Here is a 15,248-nt window from a genome sequence, read left to right as displayed (position 1 = left end):
ATATCTGCATGTATAATATATATATAAAATAAACAAATGAACCCACCTTTTCTGTGATGATCCGATCCACACACTGTTTCCCTGTCAAAGGCAGACTGCATTTGTCCAATATTTTGTGTTTTCCTCCCTGAAAGAAAAGGGTAGCTGGTTAAAGGTAAGGCTAAACTAGTGGTCAGTTACCCAGTTAAGCTCGTCAGTCACGTCAAACAGTTTGTTAATACTTTCAGGGATGCAGCTTAAACTTAAATATATACAGGGATGCAGATGTTAAAAACACTCATCCTATCCCCAAAGGATATACAGCACATATTCCATTTAAGTGTTTATCTCAGTTTTCCCCGCCAGTCATCTTTAAGAAAAAAAAAAGCACACATCCAAATGCTTCCAACGCTGCCTGAGAAGCACACATCATACATCAACCCCCCATTCCCCATCATGAATGAAAACAGGCTTTAGGGCAGTAAATTTATGCTCACCTGCTGCACCATCTGGACTATAGCTGGGCGCCAGACAGGCTCCCATTAGCAAAAAACAGCATGCTTCTGTGAATGCTGAATGTTACATTGCCCTTGCATCATATCGGTCAGGACTTTCTAAAAGTAAACCAATTCAGTTGCTTTGCCTACAGCTATTGTCAGAAGCCCTGTGGGGTTATTCATCCCTTGCTGGGGCACCAGTCTAACTAATCAGCTGCTCCTGAAACACTGAGCCTAATTCTAGACTTGTATTTAAATTAGCCAAAGACAAAATGAACAGGAGATAGTTTGTGTGCAGAACCCCATCAGGATGAGCTGGTGCTCTCTGGTAAAGAGGCATTAAGCAATCCATTAACAGAATTACCCTTAATCAGTCATAACATTCACACTCATTATCGTGGAAATAGATACATGGTATGCTGGTGAAGGTACTACCACGGGAAAAGGAAATTGGCAAATTAATTTGACCTGGATTCCTGAGACAGAGAGAGTCTTCTGAGGTAATTTGTAAACGCAATGTTGCTTAGAACAGCCGTGGCAAAAGCACATTCTCTCTCACACACAAACACACACACTCTTACATATATACACACCTTAGCTGAGTGCTCCATGGTGACAACCACCTTGGTTCCAGCGCTAGCCACCAAATCCATGGCTCCTCCCATTCCCTTCACCATCTTACCCTAGGAAAGGAAGACAGAAACAGATTGATGTTCCAGTTACATTTTTATTTAAGGGTGGACTAAATGAGGATGATGAGAACATAATACAATCAAAAACCACCAATTACTACAACCTTAAAAATGACCATAAATTTCAATGTATAACAAATACAACAAAACCATACAAAATAAAAGTAAACAAAAGCATTTACTTAGAAGAGTGGGAAAAAATGACAGTAATACCTTTTTTCCCTCTACTGTACCTATTGAAGTAGGTATCTCTCCCCAAAACAACTCCCCCCTCCCTCAAAAGTACATAAAAGTTTACAAAGCTGCTCTGCTGCTCTGCATCTTCAATGCAAGGATATCTTCTAATGCTTTGTGCTCAGTAAAGTCTAATTTTATCCCTGCTCTCATAAGACCCTGCAGAGACTTCACACACCGAGACAGAGAACAGGAGTGACAACACTGCAAAGGTTTGTCAATTAAACATTAGAAAATGCATTAGTAATGTCCAATCTAGAAAATGCAGAGTATCTTAAAAGAAACTGCTTTTTTTCTCTTTTAGTAGGTTGTCATCATTGCTCCTCTGGGTAACTATAATATTCAACATAATATCTAAATGCAGGTTTCAAATTAAATCACATACTTACAAATGAGAGGCAAGTTGAAGATACCCAGTGTCCATTATAATGATCCACAGCATTGCAAAACTCAATACAACTTTTAATAGAGACCATTTCTCTGGTAGAATGTAGTTTAATAAAAAAGTAGATCCAATGAAAACTGCTGGCAGTGTGTTCTGTGCATTATACAGAGGAGCAGGGAGGCTGTGTCTGGCAAGACATGTTCCTGTTGCATGTAACCGTTTCTATGCTGTGAGCACCACAAACTAAATTACATTCACTTTCTTTGTATCAGGGCCCTGGCAGAAATGTCAGACAGATATCTCAAATCCTGAGCAAATTAAACCAAAGCTATCTGAGCAGACAGATACTGCTGGAGGTGAGTGTGACAATGTGCTTTTTGCAGTTGTGTAGGAGTAATGTGCTCAAAACTCACAGTTCTTGGTACAATTTGAGAAGCAGCATTCTGAGTGTGTATTTAATGGTCAAAGGTATTGAAGGACTCACTAAAAAAGCAGCAGCACTTCAGTATTTAGTATTCCAGGGAATTTAGTAACATTTAAAGAGTGATCCTGATGCTGTGATGGGGCGCTCTGTCCATTTTCATTTAACTTTAAAGAACATAGCTGGGTGCAAACATTAAAAAAGTTTTTAAAAAATATATGATTGTAGCCCATTATAGAGTAGAGACCAGGTGCCAAAACATCTGCAAAGAGGCAAACCTCAGGAGGCTTCCCTTTAATACAATAGCCACTGTTCACCTTTTTTCCACTTAACCTCTTAAAAGATCAAACTAAGGGCTTTAAAATGTCTCAAATCAGGGGCGCCCCCGTACCTGAATTGTTGGGGCGCGTACCACATGGGCTTAAGTGCCCTAAGCAGCTGTTCCCCGGATGGACTCCCGGTTCAGCCGGACCTTTACTGCATGTCATTCCCCTGCTCTCTCTCCCTGTTTCCTGTCTCATCTCCACTGTCCTATCAAAATAAAGGTGACCCCCCCCGCCACAAAAAAAAAGTCTCAAATCGCCCATGTAGATACCCAGTGCACTAAAACCTTGTCTAGTTACAATTCAGTGAGTGAGATAGATTAATCTTTTCTTCAAAGGGGAGCCAAAGAAAGTACTTGAAAAAAAAATAAAAAATCTAAATCAATCTGAAAAACAAGCAATCTGAAAGATTATCACCGCAACAGAACTGCCAGCCGAGTGAAAAATTGTCTTCAAGTTCCTCATTGTTCCCAATAAAGACAGTTTCCAAATAAGGAAGGCTGACATGCAGATATGGCCACAGGGTGACGGCTGAATAACTGAATTAAAATCCCATTTGCTCATCAATCATGTGAAGAGCCTGCTTTGCTTTCTGCTCGATAACCAGAGGATATATATGCCAAGTGTGGTGCATCATAAGGATACTGTCTGCCTCCGGGGAGGCCAGCTGGGTGGAGAAGATATCAACAGAGAGCGGAAGGAGGTATGGGAGAGGGGAGGTGGGGTAGAGGAAGTGGGGAAAATCCTAGGCTGAGAATAAGGGAGAGGCTGCATTTAATTTCATATACTTCACTGTATGATCTTACAGAACACCAGTTGAAAGTAGCCTACTATATCAGCTCCTATAAAATCTATGTTATTAACCTTCATTAACACGATCTCTCCACCTTTTTTTCCTTCATTGTTTTTATTGACACATAGTGACTCTTAAGATGATACTCAAAAAGGAGACTGTGTCCTTTTTCATATGATCAATGTTAATGCACTTTCTGACAGTCAGAGGGCTAAGGTGGTGTGTTTTCACAGGCCCTAGGGGAATAATACTGTCTGACCTGATAGTAGCAAGTCTGGATTTACAACTGTGCCTGAGCCAGACACCTGCTAATGTGCTCCACCTAGCAACAAATCTGGTGTTAATCAAAGGGGGGGATCGGTTTTTGAGAGCTGAAAATGTCCGTGTTAAATCACTAGTCTGGTTCTGATCAATAAAAGAGACAATACTATAATAAACATGTAAAGGAAATTACAAAACACTTCTGGCTGTGCACTTCTGGCAACAGAAAATGCATCAAGTGACTGGAACTGTTAGAGGCTGTCAATTTTTTAATGAAAGTTACTCTGAAATGAAAGGATGCAGCTACAATGCCTGTGTTGCACTGCAGTGACAGCAGCACACACAGTCAAATGTATGACTTATGCACATGACCTTGCTGTATTGGAGACACTATAATAAAATAACTTTACTGTGAGGTCTTTCAGACAGGTATAGGCTCTGCTGCTCGGAGTATTACTGTCGGTGACCTATATTGCTGGGAGGATTGGAATTTGCTTGCCTGTGATTTACAGCTTTGTAAATGTGGTTATCTGAGCCCACTTTGATCTAAGCTGCTCCATGCAGCAAAAACTCACACTTATCATGATCTGTATGTGTGTGAAGAAGAACGAATTTATGAAATGGTATGATGGAATAAGCTAATAACCTATTCCATCCTGCTCACTAAGTGATTTTATTAAATCCAATCAAGCCTTAACTTTTGGCTGGCCATCTGTTAGACATGTTTTGTCTATCTGGGTTTGGTTGCTAGGCGTCTTTCTTGATGACTTGCTTCTTAATATTTGAGGCATTTGAGATTTAGAATTTTCTATTTCGCCACATTGACTGTTTCATGGAGACTCTCCAATGTGAATATCCACAGTACAATATCCACAAAAAGAAATATCCTGCGCCTAAGTTGCCAACAAGAGCGGTGTAATTTAGTCATTTAATTAACACAGCTTTGATGATATTAACCTCGCTGGTCTGACTGAAGCCCCACAGGTTTTTAATTTCCTCAGCGCTATTATTGTGTCCATTTTGGCTGCTGTCATCGTAGTACCATGGGGGCACTAGGACACTTCAAAGTGTGATCTAGACACATTTCATTAGCAGAAACACATAAAAACATGAAAATACGCTGTGAGACATCTCTCCTTTAAACTACTGAACTATTGTTTAACTGCTCAAATACACTGATACGGACACATTCATACATACTGTTAAAGAGGAACTGTTGTATTTTTTCATAACTAATTCTATTAAAGTGTCACAGTATGAAAATTCAAAGGCGCTTCTATGTTAATTTTGTAGTTGTGTATTTTAATGCTTCACATTAAGGCTAGAAATGAGAAAATCTTCTTGCGCTAGTTCCCACAGATGTTGCCTTTTTCCTCAAAACATCCATTTTACTTTTTTACTGGCTTATTGAACTGTGTCTTTGAAATTAATCCTTGCCACAGGCAGATATACAGTAGCCTACACATATGCTAATTAAATAGGCGTTAGAGAGGACATAAGTCATACAACATCCATTTCTATAATGGCTTTAAAAGTGAGAGATAATGTGGGGGACTGCAGGAGGCAGTATCAGTGGTGCAGAACCCAGATAACACAAGACTTCTTAAGTTGACGCTCGGCTGAGATGACACCTATCATAACATGTGAGAGCAGACACAATGACACAGTCAGTCCCACTCAACCAAAAAGGTTTTCTGAGAGACACCAATGGCACACAGCTAAGGCTTTTCCTAGACATTTTATAAGAGCAAGTATGGGATGGCAATACAACAGCAGTAAAATTTATTTTACACTGTGGTTTACTGTACTGCACATGCAACATGTTTACTGTCTGTCCAGGATAATGGGCTAATCGCTGATAGCTGCCTTTTTCAAGGCAACCACTCAATTTTAAAGTGTGTAAGTCCTCTGCTCCAAGAAGGAACATTAAGAAAACAAAAAATTCTATAGCCTTTTTTCAGAAGCTAACTGTTTCTAAGACATATAGTGGGATTGATGTTCCAAAATCTGCTGCTGTGGCACTAATGCACGAGAAAAGCATACTTTGACTAGCGCTGTATTTCTCTTACTAGGCTTTGGGGTTGCTCGCATTTTTTTGTGTTGCCATGACAACAGAATACAATTTCCTCATTTGTTGTGCAAGTGTTCACTTTCCAGTCAGTGGCAGAAACACCACAGAAAATGACCCCCTTCACAATCCAAGAGTTCCCACTTACCAACTGGCTTCCTTTCTCTCCCCCTCAAATTCTCTGACAATCTCCGCTGTCTGATACAAATGGTTCTCTATTTAATAACATAGCGACGAACTGCCACAAGCCTTCGTTACCCAGACAACTAATGACAAGAATCAGAGGGTGAGGCAGGACTGACAGGAAGACAATGGGCAACGTGTTCAAAGTAACTGGAAAGCATAACTGTGTACAGTGTATAACTGGTGAATGCAGTGTAATCTACCACAAGAAATTACAAGCATTGTTTTCTCTCCCAAGAATCAATGAGCCTTAATTTCCATTGAGCTTGAAATTCTAACCAGACACGGGAAACCCTGGAGAATGTGCGTTGTAGAAGCTTGTACTATGTGGCAATAATGAGCAAAGGTTAATCTCGCATATCCTCACATAAATTTGTCATATTGCAGAGTTTCTGTATTTTATTTTTTAACCGAAGCTGTCAAAAATGGTCAGTTCAGCTCACATTGCATATAAAACAAAAGACATGAGGTTTGTGCTGTTATAAATACCTGAACTGATGATAAGCTGGCAACCATGTCCAGGTAAATCTGTTTATGATACAGCAGGAAAGCGAGTGAAGTTCTAAGAAAAACCACCATGCTCTTGAGCAGCTCCTTCATTAAAGCTGCCATTAGGCCCTATCATGAGCACTTGAGCTAGTAACTGCATTTTAATAGTCAGTAGCTTGAGCTATTGCAGCACTTAAGCTGCAGTTATACAAGCCCCAAGGGGTTTGGAATATATTTCTGATGTTGCACTTGTTTTCTCTGTTTAAAGTCAATGACTAGCAAACTTAATTCTGTTTTGCGAAATACACAGCTGTATTTGAGTTGACCAGTCACATTTTTATTGCTTTGGTCAACTTAGGCATTTCTTCAATTACAATATCCAATCTGTTTATTCCTCTCATATCTGAAGGAGCAAGTGTAAACTAAAGTAGCACCACTCAGGAAGCCAAAATCCAAGTCAATAAAAGTCAAACACGGCTCTCATTTTGAAAACAGTATGTTGCTGGCTGTCAGAAATCTGTGAGGAGGCACATATGATAAGAAACATCAGCGTCTGTGAACTACTGGGTGCAGGACTGCTACATTTAGGACAGGTTGATAAAGCTCCAGCAGCTAAATGATAAAAAAGCACACCAAATCCAAAATGCTATCCTTTATTCTATTACCCCTTTCTCTCCATCTATTGTTTTTCCAGATGTTTCAGGCTGAGTGGAGATGTAAAAGCATTTCAAAGCCCTCAACTGGAAAATGATCAGCGGCATTTTGCATATTAAAAGCGTTCAAAATCAACATAATCACGCTGAGAGTACTGCAACCCCCGACTCCTACGTAAAACATTTCCAATTTCACGCTATGTACCCATCTTTAGATAGTGAATAATTTTCATTATAACAGAAGGTGGGAAATGTAATTCTCTTCATCCATCCTTTCAAAAGAGGGGATAATGAAGATTGAAGCGTAGGTGAGGACAAAGGTATCTGCTGCTGCATTATTTTGCTGTTCAAACTGTCCAACAGTAGAATGGTCAAACAAGATAAACTCCCTTCCTCTGAGCTTCACTGTAGGCCTTCAATATCTGCATAACATTACTTAATCAAGCGCCAGTTAATTAGTAATTACGATGGACAAACAAGTACAACTGGAGAGGTAAAGAGAAAATAAATTATGCTGCAAAATTTTAAGATCACCATCAACAACATTACTATTGTGCACAAAGCTGCCTTACATGTGTATATATATACTATATATATTGTTACATTATTATTGTAATGTTTTATTCTCAAGGTCTCTATATGTTAACATCTTCAGCACTCTGTGGCAGCATCTGCTTGGCTGCTGAGAAGACATGCGTCTATAAAATGACGCACTGGCTGAAACAACCTTGCATGAACACTTCAGTCGAGCAGAAAACAGCTGCGTGCCGGGGGGCATTCTGGTCGAGCCCTCCCACGTTGTGAGCAGCCTTTTAATGGGTTCTTGACCTTAGTAATCACTGAGGAGGACCGTGGCCACTGTGGTCTTAAGACCAATTGACCTGATGAAACATCTAGCAATAATGTCTGCCACCCATTATAGTGTAAGCACTCAGAAACACCCCCTTCCCCTTGATCCCCTAATGAGCATATCCTTGTGCTCTTGAACAAAGACGACCAAGGCCACACCTTTGTTTCAAGACATCTACTTTTTTCAGAAATCCTGAAGGCCGCCATGCAGAAAATAAGAGAGAGATTATAATTAAGTCTAAACTGTCTAAAGATAAATAACATTCTACAATTACAACCATAATTAATGATCAATGAGCTTTTGAACTTAGAATTTAACCAGCTAGTGTAAGGAAACCTGGTAAGGTGCATTAATCATGATTTAGAGGCATGCAGGGTAGAGCTATTTTGACAATTGACAATTTTTAACTGATATTAAATCAGAAAGATAAAGCATGACCAGAAAATGTAGAACTATTCAAATAAAGGGACACAACATGTAGACAAGTAAAGTATCATAAAATCCAACAGAATAGCACCAGAAGTTTTATATTACTGGAGCATGAGCACCTTTGTGGCAGAAACCTAAAAGAAAAGACTACTGTAAGCTTCAAAAAGCAGCATTTGGAGCATACCTATTGCACTGATGCTGTGTTGACCCCCAGCAGACGGGGCAGAAAGCATGAAGTTGGAACATGGCAATACATGTGTGGCATCAAAACCAAACTTACAGGGATCATCCAGTTGGCTAGGTCTCCGTGTTTTGACACCTGCATGGCTCCCAGCATTGTCAGGTTGATGTGACCCCTGAAGAGAATGACACAACAGAAGAAGACAGCTGTCAACTTCAGAACCAGTTGAACTTATGAACTCAGAAGTCCGGTCGTCAAAATCAATGTTGCCACATTCACCCTATTGTTTTGTGACAAGACACATCATACAAATGCTTGACAATATCTAGTACTTGATGATAGGACAGATTATCACAAGAAACAAATGTCTTCACAATTATAACCATCCTCACATCTCTACAGCTTTCTAGACAGCAGTACTTGTCATAAGTGAAAGGCTAGTAACTATGTTTTATTTTCACATCTGTATCTTATTGCTGAAGATTTGTATCTTGCTTATCTACTCTCTGGTTGGTGTGGAGGTCTTCAGATCTCCTCTAGCTGCCAAATTAAATGCCTGTTACATACACAGTAGATGTACTTCATTGGAATAAATCTAAGTCTGTTTCTGTAGGCATGGTGGTTATTTCATTTCTCTATTAATTTGTCCACAACAATGCCTCCAGAGCAGGTAGTGGACATAATTAGGATGCTTTCAATTGCATAAATTTAAGTCCAGTATCTATGACACAGCTGCCTAAAGTAAAATCTGATTTAGTCAGTTAATTTGTCATTGTTTCCCAATTGCATGAGGTAACACAGGTGTGAGGCCACACACAGACACACACACTCACACACAGATGAAGAAGTGATAACATTTTGTGATTACAAAGCTCAATGTAATCCCAGTACAAGAAGCAGCTGCTGTGGTATTTGAGGTAACATGCCTCACACAATCCACTATATGTTATGTTACACACACGCACACACACACATACACAGTGTCAGTGTGGTTCCGTTTGGTCCCCGCCAGTGTCACTGGCCAGTGCTATTTATGAGGAGTATTGGATTTCCACTGGGTGGACAAACAGAACTGATGCTGCAGGGAGTGCGGGTGGGCAATCTCAGACAGCTGGCGAATCAATAAGAACCAGGGACCTTGGGAGTATTGGCAAGGCTGCTGTCTAGTTGCATTGGTGACTGTAGCTATTTATTAATATCCATTGTCACAAATCGTGGATGTCCTGTGGTCAAATCCTGCCTAATGGTTACAGCTGGTATTCAGTGCAGGTGATAAACTATTGAATTGAGAGAAAATGATGAAAATGTGTTTACTGTTCTGTTTTTTTAAATAAGCTGCACCAAGAAGCTTGCTGAAGTGACTCATGGTAATTATTTTAAGTATTAATAGGCTGTCCTCATGTAAATCCATGTAAATGTCAGGCATATCTAACTTTCAGTCAGCACATAAGTTTTCAAAGCTAATGGCTTTACCCTCGAATCATGGCAAATGACTCATCACTGGAGAAGTAGGCAGCCCCAGGGAGCACTGTAACAGTCTCCTTTCCTATGGAACAGAAAGTTGACATGTTTTTTATTTTTTATTTTTTGGCAAAACAGAATATTAGGATTCATTTATCACAGCAGGAAACTGTGTCAACAACACACATATCTAAAAGCAACTCAGTTTACACATACACAACACAATAATGAAATAATGAAAAAAGTCAGACATAGATGAATGGAAAAGTGTGTATATTCATTAAGTTCTGATAAGAAAAGGATCAGCACTATGTAAATATCACTGTGAATGTGAATCTGAATAAAATGTTAAATGATCACTGTATTAAACATTCACCTAAGTGTGTGTGTAGAATGTAGGAATACAGAATAAAAAACTTCCATCCATAATTTAGTTTGACCAATGTTTCCACAGCTTTTGATCTTTTATATATACTGTATATACACAGATTTATCATTGGGAGGTATTTATTAGGGTAACTCTCACCAGCATTAATCAGGTCTGCATCCACTGCATCCTCAGTGGGGTATGGGCCCTAGACAGAGAGAAATGACGATAAACTTGAATGTGCACACGGGCGGGCAGCCACACATACACTCACACATGTCACTCAGCCTGACTGGCCATGATCTTTCAAGGGGGAGACACAATCACATTTCTCTGATTAGATGAGACATTGATTTTCTCTGTGTCCAACAAAGGGAGCAATCCTTTTGGAGAGGAGATGAGAGAAGAGGAAAGGAGAGGAGAGGAGAGGAGAGGAGAGGAGAGGAGGAGAGGAGAGAGCACTATATCTGTATAAGTGGCACTCATAATTAAAAGAAACTTTGGCAAATAAGGCATTAGCATGGGCACTAACATTCTCCTGTCAACACAACTGATTGGAAAGCCATTCCATAGCAGCAGAAGCAGCCTTTGTTGAAGGCTCAGCCAGCAAATAATGGTCGTGAGAAAGAAAAATGGAAGAGAAAGTGTCAAACTGCCACAATCTGTTACATAACAAACTCAGTACATTTCGAATGAGGGACCCAACCAGCAATGATACTGTTCAAATGAATGGCTATTCATCTTGCTACATGCTCAGAGCACAATTCAGTTTAAAAATGTTTACTGCTGCCTAAAACTACACAAAGGACAGAAAATATTCTGCTCGTTAGCTTGTTTAGTTGAGATTCAAAGCACCAAAAACTGAGAGGGAATAAAAGTTCTTACCAGTCCCAAAATTCCATTTTCACTTTGAAGGTGTACAGTGATGTCTGGTTTTATAAAGTTGCTAGCCAACATGGGGATACCAATACCAAGGTTAGCTGATTAGTTTTTGTTAAAGACACTACTATTCCTTTTGTAATCATGCAATGAAAAATCACATGAATACACTGTACAGCTTAACCACCTCTGTCCCATTAATCATGATGTCATATTGTGTGAACAATCTAAAACATCTGTTGTGTAGACAATGCACAAACCCACTGAGCTTTATAGTCCTATAGTAGAGACCAAAAATGTCATGTTGAATGATAAATGTGAATTATTCAAAGAAAAAAAATCAATGAGTGGTTAATTACAGATTAACTACAGCTGCTTTCATGAGGAAGGACAAATGCTATCACAGTAGAAAAGTATGTGTATGATTTGCTGGTGCAATCAACCAGTGCAGAGGCAACAATTATTCATTATGCTGTAAAAGAAGCCAAAGCACAGCTTTCGTTTCTTCTGTGTTTTGCCTTTACATGTGGTAATTAAGGCGACGCACCTGGAGCTCAAAGTTACATGATTTGGTGATCTGCTCCCTGCTTGTATTCTTTTCAAAGGATACCATACATCCCATCCTCAAACTCCAGAGCAGCCCTGCGAATGATCCTCTCCCGAACAATATCCGAGTCCTTCTTTGGTTTGGGCTTCTGTTCTTGGCTTTTCCTTACTGTGCGTTTCTGGAACCATGCAGAGATATATGAGGAAAAAGGGAGACAGCATATTGAGAGGCTATTTCAGGCTGAGTGCAAGAACACATATGGATGAGAGCGAATATGTGTTTCTTAACAGTGATGGAAATGCTCATGCCTGCTACAATGGCTTAGTCAGAAAGAATTTAACTCTGCACCTAATTGTTAGAGGATTAATCATCCATCATTTTTTTATAATTCAACAAACTGGTTAATGGAACATGATTTTCAATAGATGTGTCACCCACATAGCGACATAATCCAGAAACTATGGAGAGAATGGATGCAACATGCTGTTTCAAGCCTTTTATGTGTAATCTCTCCACTCATGAAAGCCCTAAGAGGCCTTGTTTTGTACCTCAATCCTTTTCTCGTAGCTGGCTCCCTGCACGACCCTGTGGACGTAGATGCTGGGTATGTGGATGTCCTCTTCAGCAAAGGTCCCAACATCCACCACCTCCTCCACCTACATGGAGACATAGAGTGATGAACTCCACCTTTGCCAGTAAAATGTCTTCCGACCCTTGAAATTGAAGTTCAGATAAGGAAACTATGCTCTGATGTAATTACATGACCAGGAGATAACCTCTGCCTACCCAGCTATGAAATTTAACAGATTAACTGATAAATAGCAGAATTTTTTTTTTTTTTTTTTACTATTCTGCAGTATAATCTTGAGGGATTACCTTGCATTTTAGGTTATTTGGTGGTCCTGATTCTTTAAAAAAGGACTACAACAGACTTTTTTACTCTGTTCAATATCAAATCCTAAACTGAGTTGCAAACAACAGCAATGGTGATGCAAAAGCAGATATTTCTTCTTCAAATATGATTTCACAGGTTTAAAAATTCTGCCACGGTCATGTCTTTCACAGCGAAGAAAGGGTAAATATTTGTGGGAGAAGGTGTTGCATTTATTCTTTTGGCGACTCCACTGAGTCCGGCGAAAGCTGCCTGTGTACCCAAAGCCAGCCTGGCTGACTGAAAACAGAAGAGGATCATCTGACACTCCAAGCCCAGGGGACATAGCTTGATCCTTGGATCAAAGGAGATGGAGAGTAGGGTTGTGTGGAGGAGATTGTTTTTGGTGTTGGGAGGACTTTGGTCAAACCAAATAGAGAGGTCAAAACAAACTTTTTTTCTCCCCTATGTGGAAAACAACATGCAGCTATATATTTTTATTTATAGGACTATTCCACAAGCTCTGCCTCAGGACTCTTCCAGGTTTACATTTCAGCTCATCTTATTCTGCCAATGTCAGTGGAGCTGCTGTAACACTGGACACTCTACATATACCCTCATAACGCTTTAATTACTCTCAAATTCAATATGGCAACATAATACAATATGTACTCAACTGGGAAGGGATCAACAGCAAGTGGAGAGAACAGATTTTCCTTTGTAAGAGAGAAGAGACTCTAAGAGGAGGGAGGCGCAGTTTCATTCTTCCTGAAGATTCAGGGGGGGAAGCACTTGAGATGACATAAAATTAAAAAGGAGTAAAATAAGAGAGAGCAACCAAGCACCAGAGTTATCATCACATCTCTGGGGACCAAAAGGGGGCTTAACCATGACAACATAATTCACGCCCTCCCTTCTACATTTCTGTGCTTCACTCCTGTGTAGCTCTGAGTGTAACCTACTTATTCCATTTACATGAGGGGCAAGCAGCCGTTCAGAGCAAATTGAATTGAATCTCTCCTTATCTCCACTTCCTCCCTCAGCACTCAGCGCTGACTGAGAGGAGTCAATGGCGAAGAGTGGATCCCATCTTAGTGTTGTCATGGATACCCAGGCTTTGGTCTGTGGTGAGCTGGGGCCACTCAGGACCATAAAGTGATTTTAGACTGCTTTTCTGGTTCTCTCTTATGGTAAATCTCTGACGCCCCACAGTTTAAAACAAAAAAAAAAAAAAAAAAAAAAAAAAGAGGCCACGCGGGATGAGATCGGCAGCGCACGAGAACTGATACAGCAGTCCCACACATCCACCCACATCTTTCTCTGGGGGCTTGATCTGTCTTTTGTGAGAATGATGATTTCCATAGATATCTTCATCAAGCAAGACTGCACTCATCACATTATAAGAGAGTAGAGTAACAATAATAAAATAGGGAAGACTGGGGGCAAGGGAGTCACTACAAATATTTAGTGGCATGAATTTCAAGACCTAAGATGAATGAATTTAACGGTATCAATCCCTAATTTTGTCTCTTCAATCAAAAGGTGTTAAATAGAGTGCCAACAATGGAAAAAAGAAATAACACCTAATAGATGGTTTTCTCCATGTCCGTTTGGTCTCTCGCGCACATGCAAACAAACCATGTATTGAGCTCAATTTTCAATTAGCCTTCCAAAGCTAAGTCACAGCACAATAACAAGCTCATACAATTTAAATGTGCTGTGTACATAAAAAAAGCCTCTGTTCCTTTCATCTGGGTGATGTGTCCCGGCTGCACCCGGTGCTCAGATGTAGTTCAGACAGGAGGTTCAACAGGACGAGGAAGGATAAAGCTTTAAAATAAAATGATAAAAAATAAATAAATAAATAAAAACACACAAGAATAACACATAGACACACACACAAATGAGCAGGTGTGTGGAGCCAGCAAACACATAGACACACACATACACATTGCTATTCCCATATCTGTGGAATGATTTTCACATCAATGAGAGCAGAGCGAGGCATGAAGTGAGCTGGCAGGAGTATAGAGGGAATCAAAGTGCCCTCTGGGGACTCAACAAGCGTTTTTTTGAGAGTGTGTGCTTTTTTAGGCTGTGAGCTTTGTCAAATCTTGTTAATCTCAAACTGATTGGTACACAATGCTACCAGATTCCTAGAATAAACCACCAACAGCGGTGTAGGATACACTGTTCCCACAACGGTTATTAAAACAATCCTGGAAATATGCCATGCTTATCACTAATGTATTCTCAGCCAAAATAAATTTGAATAATGCTACATTTACAATTTGACCACATTTTTAAGTACATGGAACTTACATGAAATAAACAGGGAAGGAATGAGTTCATGTTTTCTATTCATTTTGGTGATGAGCAGGTGTGTTACAAAAATATAAAACTGCAAACACACTATGATTGACATTATGATCAATACGTGAAAAGCACCAGCATATTTTTAGAGAGGGGTTCAGATGCACATGCAACCTTTCAGTATCAAAGCGTCCGTTTCAGTCAGTGTCCTCTGAGTAAAGGTATTCATTTGAGCTGATTACACTCCTATTGACCAGCTGTGCTAAATTCCAATCACCAAATTAACAAACAAATAGCAAGTGTTTGTGTCATTGGATTTTATGCATGGCAAAATTCTGTCTGGTCCACCGAAGCATCAGTAAGCGAACGGCT

General features: G+C 39.8%; 1 protein-coding gene across 1 annotated transcript in view; it reads right to left on the bottom strand.

Moving 5' to 3' along the window:
* Nucleotides 1–15,248, bottom strand: part of oxct1a (3-oxoacid CoA transferase 1a) — a 40,385-nt gene that overhangs the window by 8,482 nt on the left and 16,655 nt on the right. Inside the window, 8 exon segments of the mRNA XM_018675139.2 lie at nucleotides 47–127; nucleotides 1,070–1,159; nucleotides 8,538–8,613; nucleotides 9,912–9,984; nucleotides 10,426–10,474; nucleotides 11,152–11,246; nucleotides 11,756–11,870; nucleotides 12,241–12,348. Of these exon segments, the coding sequence (XP_018530655.1) occupies nucleotides 47–127; nucleotides 1,070–1,159; nucleotides 8,538–8,613; nucleotides 9,912–9,984; nucleotides 10,426–10,474; nucleotides 11,152–11,246; nucleotides 11,756–11,870; nucleotides 12,241–12,348 (687 nt within the window).

Source organism: Lates calcarifer, linkage group LG13, assembly GCF_001640805.2.
Source record: "Lates calcarifer isolate ASB-BC8 linkage group LG13, TLL_Latcal_v3, whole genome shotgun sequence".
Lineage (NCBI taxonomy): Eukaryota > Metazoa > Chordata > Actinopteri > Centropomidae > Lates > Lates calcarifer.
Note: the sequence above shows the minus strand (reverse complement) of the source record. Positions and strands in the feature narration are given on the sequence as shown.